At 38.6% G+C, this 12,582-nt stretch overlaps 1 protein-coding gene across 1 annotated transcript in view; it reads right to left on the reverse strand.

Annotated features, from left to right (window-relative positions):
* Window positions 1-12,582, reverse strand: part of LOC138481079 (xaa-Pro aminopeptidase 2-like) — a 450,117-nt gene that overhangs the window by 95,278 nt on the left and 342,257 nt on the right. The window contains exons 14-17 of the mRNA XM_069612975.1: window positions 12,329-12,400; window positions 5,989-6,049; window positions 5,170-5,239; window positions 3,172-3,276 (exon numbers count right to left, since the gene is read on the reverse strand). Of these exons, the coding sequence (XP_069469076.1) occupies window positions 3,172-3,276; window positions 5,170-5,239; window positions 5,989-6,049; window positions 12,329-12,400 (308 nt within the window). The remainder of the gene's footprint in view (window positions 1-3,171; window positions 3,277-5,169; window positions 5,240-5,988; window positions 6,050-12,328; window positions 12,401-12,582) is intronic.

Consider the following 12,582-nt stretch of genomic DNA (forward strand, 5'->3'; position numbering starts at 1 on the left):
ATAGAAACTGGACATCGGTGTCATGAATTTAGTAAGCCAGGACCCATGGAGAGAAAAGGCGAGAACTGTGTCGCAGCAAGAATAAGTTGAGATTGTGGAAATGAATGGCGAGGCTGTCTGGCCTAGTGCCAAAGCTGAGGCAGCCAACGTGGGTTATCTATTTTTAAAGGCAGTGAATGTGCAAAGCTGAATCATCCTTTGTTAAGGTGCAAAGAAAGACCACCAAGCATGCCAAGTTTTATTAATTTAAGATATTTAAATGCTGCAAGATGGACCAAATCGTGGTCTCCTGTTACATGAGCCTTGGATGAAAATCGAATTGAGCGTGGAGTCCTATAACAACGACAGTGAATGCCTGTACTCCCATATATTTCATAGACAAGAATACTTTGCAAGGCCAAGTTCAAAGACAATCTTCAAGGCAGAAGGCATGGGTGATGAGAGATGTTAGGCTAATTGGGCAGGGAGGGAAAGTCAAGTTCACCTCCTGGCACCTGGGCCTGAGCTTACGTGCTGCTAAGTGAAACATATGTTCCATACATGGCACAAGTGTGCCAACCAATTATAGAGGGCCGTATAATGGAGGACATTATGGTTTGAGAGCCAATGTTATACTGTGTACTTAATAGTGTTGAAGATAACATGTTTTAGAGGTAGCCATAAGTTGTCCACCTGACAGTAGATATCCAATCACAATCCCAGCCCTTAGATGTTCCTCTTGAATGTATCACAACTCTTCATAGGTTTTTTTTTTTTATTTGCCATGAAGTATGACATCACAGCTGACATATTTTTTGCATATAAAGATGTTTTAGGAGAAATGCACTGAGAGCTCGAGCGTACGTCTGTTGATGTCCATTGTAACTCCCTGTTTTAGATAATTTTTAATAAAACACCTTTGCCCTCTTCCTGAGTTGGTTCGATTATTTGGTGGCAGAGTTATTCTGCATCCCCATCCATTGCATGCACCACACCCAAAGGGCCATTTGCTTACTGCGTTATGCCCCAGTTGGCTTGCCGAGCCGGGTTGCATTCCCACTATGCCCAAACAACATACACACAGGTTTAAAGTGGACCACTACAATGATTTGAAGCAGCGTTAGTGGAATACTCTAGTTATCAAGTTTGGTCCAGAGATTATTAAGAATGACTGAATCAAAGGCTGCACTAAACTTGATGAAGCACAAGTAAACCTTCCTTTTCTTCACCCTTTACTACTTATGGGACACATCATTCAGTGTCAAACAATCATGGATCATAGATCACCGTTTTCAAAAGCCAAAATGGAGCCAGGGATTCGGTCGGCCTGATCTACCAAATGCTGCAGGTCATTCAATTTTACTTTATAAAGGGCCTTTACATATTCATCTAACAAGGAAAACTTTCTATGATTCTTCAGACCTTGCCTGTACCCTCTCTTTTGAATTTGTGTGTATTACCTAACCGAGAAACACGATACCATCAAGAAAAACACCTTTTGTAAATACATGCAATGCAACATTTGCACACTAGCCTGATGTGTGTTCAACTTCTGTTAAACCATAATGGAAATCTCTGTCTACACATCTCTAGCAAATTTTAGGCTAGGTGTTTGGGACATTTGTTAGTCCCAACAGAGATAGTCATTCAATATGGGGACCCCAAGCCTCTTCCCTTACAGAGGGGAACAGGTATTTCATGGGACATACCCTGCTCCTTAGTTAACATTTTTGAAAACCTATGTGAGTTTTCATTCTGGGTGGCCCAAAGAAGTTACCACATATGATTCAAAAACCGTTTTTTGTGTTAAAAACATTGTCATTTTCTAATGGATAGGCACTGATTTTTGCAGAGGAGGGAAGATTTTAGGTACATCTCTTTCAGCAGTAAAACAACAGTTCTCATTGGAAAACCTGAATCTACAGCTACGCGTGTCCCTAGCCCCAGATTTAGTAAGGACACACCCTGGATCACTAGACAAATTCTGTAATTATGTAGCTGTAAAATGGGTTAGGGACATAAGAAAAACTAGAGCACCCTATCATATTATTCTTTGAGGTGATCAAGATGGCCAAAATATGTAAAAACATTTGGATGCAATGTCGTGCCACCCCCTGGTGCAAAATGACAACAGCGCCCATTGAAGGACACCACTGTGAGTATGGCGATTAAAGTTCTCCTTACAGTTTGGGCAGATATTTTAGGAGAAGTCATGCTGAGGGGCATTGACATGACCACCGCTTGTAATCCACAAGAACTGCACAATACAGTACTGTACTAAACCACTTGGAATATTATTTTTCTATCAGAGGATTGTGTACAGTAGAGGTTTGTACATTTGTATTAATGCCCAAAAGTTTGTATTCTATTTGAAGCATTACATGTGAAAGGCGTTGAGAACGAGAGTATACGAAATACATTTTTTCACTTCCCTTGAGAGACCTTAGACAAAAGGTTGTTTTCCTGTATGGAAGAAGTTGTTTCCATGTACCGAAAGGAAGCGTCTATACTCTCCTCTGTGCTATACTGAAATGTTTAAAAACTCCTGGAGATTTATTAAAATGTTTACTTCCACCTCTGGGGAGTATGGATGCATTATACCACCTTATAACATAGCAATACTTATCCAGGAAATGTACTACCATACTTGCAATATGGTGAGTGCTAAAAAAGTTGCATTACATTTCTTTGATCAAAAACATGTTTTTTGGCAGACACAACAAGTAAACATTTCTTAGTATAGTTGCACACTTATTTTCAAATGTTCAGGCCAAATGCATATTGTGGCAGTTGATTCCATATTTGCAAATATTAACTTCCTTCCCCATAAATGTCTGACTTTTTTAATATCTACATTCGTTTTTAAATCATTTTTGGAAAATAGAGAAATTGATTAAATGTTGGGCACCATTTGATGAGATTTGTTGACGTCTAGGATTCATAACTCTTTCTAATGGCCCAACGAGGGATTTGTGCCATGAATGTTTTTTTAAAATCACTGGCTATGAATAGGCATTTATTTTTAATACCACTGAAATTACATTTACCCTACTTGCTTGATAAGGCTGCAGGTAAATTTGACTAATGATGACAGGGGCTGAAGCCCCTGTAGAAATCATGTTCTTAAAGTCAGATACATGCATATGTCCATGAGATGGTTCCCTCTAACTGAAAGGCAGAAAAAGAACATACACTCGTGGACAGCGAGGAAATTGCCAATTCCATGGCCCGTTCCGTGACCAAAGTCCAGCCCAGCTTGCCACAATGCTCGTCGTGCAAAGGACTCCAGATTTATTCCTGTGGCCAGGGACAAAAGGATGAATAAAAATAAGTTTGAACATGATAAAAGACAAAAGCAATCGCACACTCCGTTTTGTGGATGGTCAAATCTCATTAACCGTCTCACGCGATCATGAATGCATTCTATTGATTTGATTAATGATGTGTTAATGACTTTCGTTACTGGTAAAATGAAAAAGGACATCTTCCTATAAATCGCAAGTTTTGCATGTTCACCTGTATCTAATTTAAATCAATTAACCCATTGCTATTCTCAGTGTCTACAAATCTACCTGCTTCCAAATTCATATAAATAAACACAAGTTATAATGAAAGCAGGCCAACAAGGGCAGGAAATGCTTCAATCTCTGAAACTTTAGTATGTGTTACATTAATTGTACTTCTAATGCATTCCTTTATTTGTTATGACATTTTGTCTAATAATGGACTGATCACTGTGTGCTTCAGACCAGAGAGCAGGCACACTAGTAGTGACATGTGTAAGTGAGCAAAAGCAAATCATATCGTACAATAATCAGGAGGGCAGCATCAACATCTTGATGGAAACATGAGCAATGAATGAATGATCATGATATCTGGCCAATGATTGTACCTGTGATAGTAACTAGAGCAATCACTGGGAAGCAGTCATGAAACATATGGAGCCATCTAAGAGTGAGGGCCTGAATTTTATTGAAACTACACTATTGTAAGAGAGGTCGGTGGAAGGAAGACATTCTGCCATTACCATAAGTGCAGAATAGAGCATCCTGTCTTGTCCTGAGTCTAGGCAAACCTGAACATACCCCAAAGGCCTTACGGATTGAACTTCAAAGCACTGTGTAATACCTGAAGAGCTGTAGCGGCTCCATTGATGCGTCCCGCCTGAAATCTTTTACTTTTCTACAATAACAGATCCACCCAACCGAGCTACCAGAGGAAACGCTTAGATGCTCTGTTTCTGAGGCCAAAAACGTTGGCACAAGCTTCCCAAAGCTCTCCAACTATCTCAGACTCAGGAAGGCATTGTTCATTGAGCCATTGCATAGATGAACAGCAAAACATATCAGACCTTGATTGTTACTCATTGTTAGAACTGTGTATTGCTTGGGTTTTAGAATGCAAACTAAATGTCTGCCACCAATGATATCCACGTTTATTCGCATCACCCCGTCTTGTCCTCCTCTCCTCCTGCTCCTTGTAAACACAACTGATTAGGATTGTTAAGGACCTAAAACCAATATTTAGCAGGGATGACGAGCTGAGAGACACCATCAGAGAATCTCCCCAAATTGCATACAATCAACAGAGAAACTTAGCACAGTCTGTGGTGGGCTGTACCTCTCCAGTAGATCAAGAATCAAAGAGGGCCTGAAAAGTACTGATGCAACATCAGGAGATGCAAAATGTGCCAGCACATCTACACCACATCTGCCATAACAACAACACATTATTGAACAATACAGATACAAAGGCATACAAAGGCATATCATCCACGCTGGATACCTCATCCAGTGAATAAAATGCACACAAGGAAAGTATGCAGCTGGGCCCTGCTAGGAGCTGCGTGAAAGGATTACCCTACATAGATACACCATCTCGAACTACAAAACAGACACTCCAGTGGGCTGTGTCAACAATGACATAACAAAATGCCATTATGAATGACATGAAGTAGCACTCTGAGTGTCATTTCCAACACCCGCCAGATTACATGGGCTTTATTGTGATACGTTGCTTCCCCTTAACTGTTTCTTAACTAAAGTTTGTTCACTGAGTGTACACACGCACGCGCACATGCACACACAGGGACACACACACAGACACAGCGATCTCCATACTATGAATACTCACTAATTCACTTACATTCACTCCCTGTGCAAGATGAATCAGAATGTAAAGCATGCTTACCAGATGACCCTGATGGAAACACCAGGGTAGTCAGGGCAATATTTCCTATTAGGACTCGGGTGTAGGTATCCTTTGTGTAACGGAGCAAAAGAAAACGAATTAAAGAGTTTAAAATGCAGACATGAAACACAGAATGCTCGTCAAAATTCATTGTATAAATCTGAATTCGGAATGTTCATTTATAAAACACTTAACACTACTTTCCATTAACTGCAACAGTCTTGAACACATATCTATTTTATTTCAATTGTGTACAGTCTTATAGAAGGAAAACTTGGCACTGTTTCCATTGCACAGACTCTGCACGTTTCACTGTCTTTACCTCGGTGCTATTACACCGGTATGCATTAGTAACAATGTTAAAGCATGAGTGCTAGAGCTTCATTTGTTTTCTGTGCACCAATGGGGAAATTCCAATACCGCACTTTTTTAAACCGATAGCTCTTACCCCCAACATATCTATTTAGTTTACGCACTTTAAAAATAAAATGATGCACCAGGACCTATGCTGTTACTTTGGTGCACACCTACGTAAAAGCGTCTTTGTAAATACCAAAGATGGGTAAGACAATGAAGGCTTGAACCTTACGTAAGCCACATGTCAGGCTCTGGCTCGTCACTAGAGTCTGTGTGAATGGAGAGCCAAATCCGAGCCGAGCCAAGCTCTCACTTTTTGCATATCACCTAGTTTTGTAAAGGATTATAGGCATATCTATTACAAGTTTGCAACATGTTTAACATGCATTAATCAGAGTTGTCATTGGAAGAAACATGTACTCCAGCTCCCATAAACTAAATTGTGGAAAACCAGACATTTACCTTCTCAAAATCTGTTGGCGTTCCCCAATGCACTGTCCTCGTAATGTCAGTTGTTCCCTCCCTGTGGAAGAATGAGAAGCATGAGATGCTTTCCAAAATGGCTCCTACAGTGACACTCCACATAGCACAGTATGGTTACTACTGGCATAATTACCACCTGTGTTGCATCAGCACCAATTCCGAAATGACCGGAATACTGTCATATGTGCATTCTTCTGCTCTTAAACAATGTTCACAGGTACCAAAACCAAAATACAAAATGTTGGTGCAAAACGTTCACTTGTGCTGATTTGTCAACACAATAATAAGGTTGCCAATGCTGTCTTGCAATAGAATGCTGACACCTTTTCCTTAAATCAATTAAAATGGTAAAAAATGTTTCCAAAGCTAAGATCCCCCACCCTCAAATCCTGTTGTTAAATGGACATTAAACACACATGGGTTAAGGCAATTGCATTTCAGTTGAGGGCAGATCAGTGGTTGGGAGGGTGGTCCAGGAGATGCTTGAAGGAGACAGAGGCACTGCAAGACCACGAGGTAGAGGAGCTATATACTTGGAATGGGAGCACAGCAGGGTTGAGCCTATCATAGCTTTACCCACAGGGAAATATTTGTCATGGGAAACTGAGGAGGTCATCACACTAGCACACAAATAAAGGGCTGCGTATTTGCTACTCCTCCACGTGACTGCCATCTTTCATATATTTACTGCTTTTGCTTCTATAAAAGACTTCAGCACATTAAGCGTGAATCCATAGGTTCCATCATTTAGTTGAATTTCCCAAATGGACTCCAGAGTACACCCATTGGACTGTCCCACACTAGGAAATCGGAAAGGGGAACCCACCTGGCTCTTATATGCAATGCACGGAAGGTCCAGCAACTTCGAAGCCACTAGTTGCACACAGCTATTTTGACACATCCCTACATAAATCACTGTGCACTTTGGGGTATAATAATCCCATACACCAGTCCGATAAGGATCTTATTAGAAAGTAAGCGAATCTTGTTTGGTTTTGAAATGCTAAGAACTTATATGACATCCTAATGCCTATTGAATTTGTATAATATTTAAATACGCTTTTTGTAAGGTCTCATAGGATCCAGATAGGGTCCTTACAAGAAGATCAATAAGACATGTTTGCCTGGTGAGATATTTTGACAGAGATAGGAATTTATATGTTAAGCACATGATTTAACAAAATATCTCCATTTCAAGGATACCCAGCAGATCCTTTGACTGAATGCTGAGGTTCGATGACGTTTGTGGCATTTACGGCAGCCTGTAAGCAGAGGTTTTGGCAGACAGGAAGACCAAAGTAGTGCTCCTTTTTGTAGCCCAGATTAAAATGTATCATTGCTTCTAGAACTATTTTTAGCTTAGATCTATTTCTAGATGGTTATATTTAAAAAATGTTTACCTGCAACTCTGCTCCAATTTGGAATTAAACCTCAAGTGTGAGCCTCAAACAACCCACATATGTTTTACTATGTTAAGCCTGACCTGGATATGTCAGACAAGGAATAATCAGAATAGAAAACAATTTACCTATGCTGGAAACTATCATTGTATCAGTGTTCCCAATGACCCCCAGCAACTATTGTCCCATCACACACCCTCCATTCTTCGGTAAGACCCTCAAAATAGCTATATTCACTCAACCTCAAGCACACATCAACTCCAACAACCTCCTACAGACCTACCAATCTGGCTTCTACTCCACTAACCTATGGAGTGTGATAAAAAGTGATGAAAATGTTTTTTCCTCTTTCTTTGTCATTGACATAATCAAGACTAGCTTATCCAATAGTACCACTACAAACACTCCGAACATTATGTTTTTAGAAATCTTTACAAATTTTTGTTTTTTGAAGCAATAATATTGGGCTGAGCCCGGCAGCTGTCCAAGGCAGCGTTTTACAGATTATGACTGTTTTTGAGGAGGAATACATATTAATCAACTTTTGCAGTAAAGCAAGCCATTGATGTCCCTAAAATACAACATTTGAACAGTAGGAGCTATTCAGAATACCTGGGTATCATTTAGCTTAAAGTAAAGCAAATATGTGTCTTCTTATATGCAATTCAAATTAATGGTTTGGCAAGGCTCATTTGATTGGTAGGGTTAGAATTGTAAACACTTGCAAAGTTAGAATTATAGAAAATCAATTATTCGCTGTAAATAGAAAGAGCAAAGAAGGCAGGAATTGTGCCAACACCGGCACAAATTTAGAAGGGCAGGAATTGTACCAACCGCCTAAACACACTTGGAAAAGCAGGGGGTTCCAAAGAACTTAATTATTTCACTGCATGCCATTACAAGACTTGCACTTAGAAAGGCAGAACCTGTATAATACAACTACATGTCCATATAGCTTAAAGGTAGCAATTAGACACATATTAAACTGTATCAAATGTTGATGCAAATTGGATTCTATTGTACGATGAGAAATGTCTATTTTATCACAGTACAGTAATAAGGGCCAGATCATTCATGTGGTTTTTGGCTCGCACCTCAGAGATGTGCAACACCACTGCTAAGTCCAAACATCACAGAGAATGTAAATAAGCCTTGCTTAGGTTTAAAGGCAGATAGCAGACTTTTGCAAAACAGATAGAAAGTCTATCACAATGATCCCCAGGTGCACTTTAGACAAAATATTCCATCATTGACAATTTCCATAGCAAATTTAGTTTTCTAAAATCCAAACAGGCCCCAAAGAACTTCCAGAGTTATAGCAAATAACGTATGTTTTGATCTAATGGCTTTAAATACCCTCTCTTTTTTAAACACTGTCCTGTCCAACCTGCACACAGAGATAAGAGTAAAGATTAATTGTGTATATATCCAAAATGAGATGCTGAGATAGGGCTAGAACACGCTGAATTTCCAGATGCTTGGCAGGTGGACAAAGGTCTCTTTTGAGGATCAGCTGGTGGGTGTGCGGATGGCAATGATTCTTAGATGGTTCCGATGGAATTCCAAGCTCCTTCACTTTTCAGTATGCCAATTTAAGCGAAAATTAGCACAAGATGTTTAGATTAAAAAGCATATGATTCTGTTTATCCTACGTTTATCCTATGTTAGTCTGAATCAAAGGGTCAGAAGATTCTGTTCTGCCAGTTTCCAAAGTAAGACAGGTGCTATTCAGATTTCAAATAAATAAATGTTCCTGTGCCCATTCGTAGTTGATAGTGAATTTAAAAGTACAGCACTTTTTGATAAGTGTTTGCTTTGTGCTATGCAGTTTGCTATGTTTTTAGATAAACACTGTCTTTTTAATGAGGAGGCCTAGGCCAGACGTAATCTAAATTGAAACAACTGAGTGCTGCCTGCACTTGTCGTTGCACCGAACTGATGCAATCGATTTTGAGAAATAGTTTAGAGGGTGATATGTTTTAGAAGCCATTTTTTAAGAAGTATACAATGTAGGCTCGTTTGAACTTTGCTTTTAGATTGACAGCTCATGCTATGTATTGATTGCTTCTAGAAGCCACAAGCAAAGATGTTTAATTTCTGAGATGATTAGAATTGCAACATCATTGTTTTGGAATCAATTATGATGTTTAGTGAGAGATACACTGAAAGGGGTGAGATAGCATTTCTAGGAAGAACATCAAAGCATTGAAGAATGTTTTATTGAATGGTAATACTTAAGTTTGCTAAATTGAACTAAAATGTATTAAATATATATCGTAAAAATACTAAATAGTGATTCTTGACGCCTTCATGGCATACTTGATGAACAAAAGAGTTGAATGACTATCTTCTTTGTCATCAATAACCTACAAATTAAAATGTGCTCATACTAAAATACAGACTGAATGAAATCCACACTCTCCCATTGACAAAAAAAGGTGCTGGTTTCAGAGTACGTGCATGCTGCATTTAGATTCATGCGTTGCAGTAGAAGTAGGGAAAAGCAATTAACAGTGACTCATTTTTATTTTGGTGGGATAAAGCCATTTTGTGTTTAACACTTTCATTGATATGCCTCAGCCAAAGGGTTCAGGGTTCGTAGAGGGTAAAATGTCAAAATAAAAGCCACAGGTAAAAGTACATGTCTTGTATCTTCGCCATGAGGAAGGTCCCTTTCTTCAGGGAAAGAGCATGAAAGATCACCTGAGGAACATATGTGACAATATGAAGAAAAAACAAATGATACTGGTTTGTAGCTGAGCTCTACCTTTGCTCCGGGAGAGTCTCAATTGTGAGAAAATGGTTATTACAGGCGTACAAGAAACACAGAAACAGGACAATTTATCTTGCCTTAAATATCAAAAGAATAAGCACTATCTCTTAAATGATTGTTCAGTTTATAACATCTGTTGATCAACCTGCAGATAAAGTAGAACGGGAAAGGGTTTTTAAAACAATGTAATTAAATGGTTTCCTAGTCACTCAACAATTGAGCTTAGATTTAACACTGACTTCAACTTGCAAAAGTAAATCTTTATTGTAACAATGAACACCCCATATGTGCATATTAGTAAAAGGAACACAATTTCTTATCACTCTAACAAATCCCAGGATTTTATAGTCTTCAGAAATGTATAAACAGCCAATAAAACCTTAGGGACAACTGTGGGCCCATGTTGTCTATGTAAATATATTGTTGGGCAGTTGTCTTTTGTTTGATAAATATGGTTCACTCTAAAGAAGCATAAAATAATCCCAATTTAAGTGTGCTTCAAAGAAAAGTATAAAATATCACCAGACATAATAAAACAAAACAATGCAGAGAATGTTTACTGTTTCCAAATAGTTTTGAATAGTTCTAATGAGTTTGTACACCTTATAAATGCAATTCTATGTAACTGCACATTTAGTGCTCATAATAAATTAAGGTGTTTTAATATTTTCATAGATCTAAAGGCCTAACACAGGGAAGGTCATGATCCAAGAGCATGAGATTTTATTTTCACTAGGCGAAATCCTGCTTTGCTAGAACTCCCTGGGCCTACAGTTTACAGGACTCTGCTTACAATGCTACAGACCATCTGGAGAACTATGAGTGGCTCCCAGAGGAACATGAGCTTGACCGGGGTACAAGCAAGTCATTTCAGATCCAGGCTCAACCCGACACTTTTTCCAGTCCACAATGTCATCATTATCTCCTGAGTGCTTCATACTTGCCACCTATGGCCTCCTTCCTTGAACACTTGACTGACTCCTTCAAACGTTATGCAAATTATATTCAACAAGTGTATGAAACCAAACCAATAAGTAACAACAACATTTCAAACTTTCTAACAACCTTTCAAAAATATTTGCTAGATAACAACCTCTGTTTCCAAACAGACACAAAAGTTAGCATTAGATTTCGGGGCAATCCTGGCAGCCACGTTGCTTTCAAGTTGCCTGTCTCCCTGGCAGCCCAAATGGTTCCTGTACAAACAGCAATAATATAAATCAGAATATCCTATGAACAACACACAGATATTAATGGAAAACAGCTCCAGTTTACCTTTCACAATGGCACTGGGGAAACATGAACAAAACAAGAAGGAGCTGTATCTATATCCCTTTCTACCCAAGGGCACAAACTGTGGCGTAAATTGACTCCAGACATTCACCAAGATCACAACCAAAGACATTTTTAATTATCATTTAAAAAAAAAAGATTTGGGAAAAGAGTACAATAAACCATTATATGCATCGTATGCTGAAACTTTCAGTGCTTTAAACTCTCAAAACGTAGGAACAGTAGTGATAATTATAATGAGTGGATCAGTTGTCCATTGACATTTCTTTCTTGCTTTACTTTTCTGTTTTGTACATACCCAGTTTGCTGAAAGGGAAACAGCTTTAGAATCATTACATTACGTTGACTGAGTTATTGCCCATTTTCTTGAATTATTCTTATCCATTGGGATGTTTTTGCATTTAAATTGGCATAGCCAAGTTCAAGCAGTGGTTTTCCTTCCCCACCAGAAGGATCATGTAAATGCATACATTTATTCATTTAATACATGTATTAGTCACTACATGGATGACCATATCATTGACAAAATATTTGATTAAACTACATGGTTGTGTTGGAAATGAAATTAATATTGCATCACTTGTGTAAACTTGAAACACTTGTGTATAGGCGCGTTACAAATGCCATATCATATCATATTATATCATCTGATTTATGAACATTAATAACACTAATCTTAAATGAGGACATCAGCATACTGAAAAGTTGCTCCAGTTCCCCAAATGATGTTCCGGGTCATTATGTTTTGCTATATGTACGTTTGCTGTTGATACTAAACAATGAACTTCTAGATGTAATTTTTAACCATTGCAATGACTTCCATTAATTTAATGTAACATCAAAAAATACTCACATGTACTGTCCACCAGAGTCAACGAGGTAAATTTTATCCATTGAAAGCTTCCGGTTGACGGCATCAGATGGCCTAGAAAATAAACAAATGTTATGTAAGAAAAACTCAATGAGACCGGATATCCTCATAGGAAGGATTCCTCAGGCTTCTATTCCTAAGAAAGACTGTAGGGAAGAGCATCCTTCAAGTGCTCCCCTTGCTCGTTTATCGGCAGAACAGAATGTCTTTAATGAAATGTAGTCTGCAGTTACATC

This window comes from Ambystoma mexicanum, chromosome 5p (assembly GCF_040938575.1).
Source record: "Ambystoma mexicanum isolate Mex_15411 chromosome 5p, UKY_AmexF1_1, whole genome shotgun sequence".
In the NCBI taxonomy this organism is placed as follows: Eukaryota; Metazoa; Chordata; class Amphibia; order Caudata; family Ambystomatidae; genus Ambystoma; species Ambystoma mexicanum.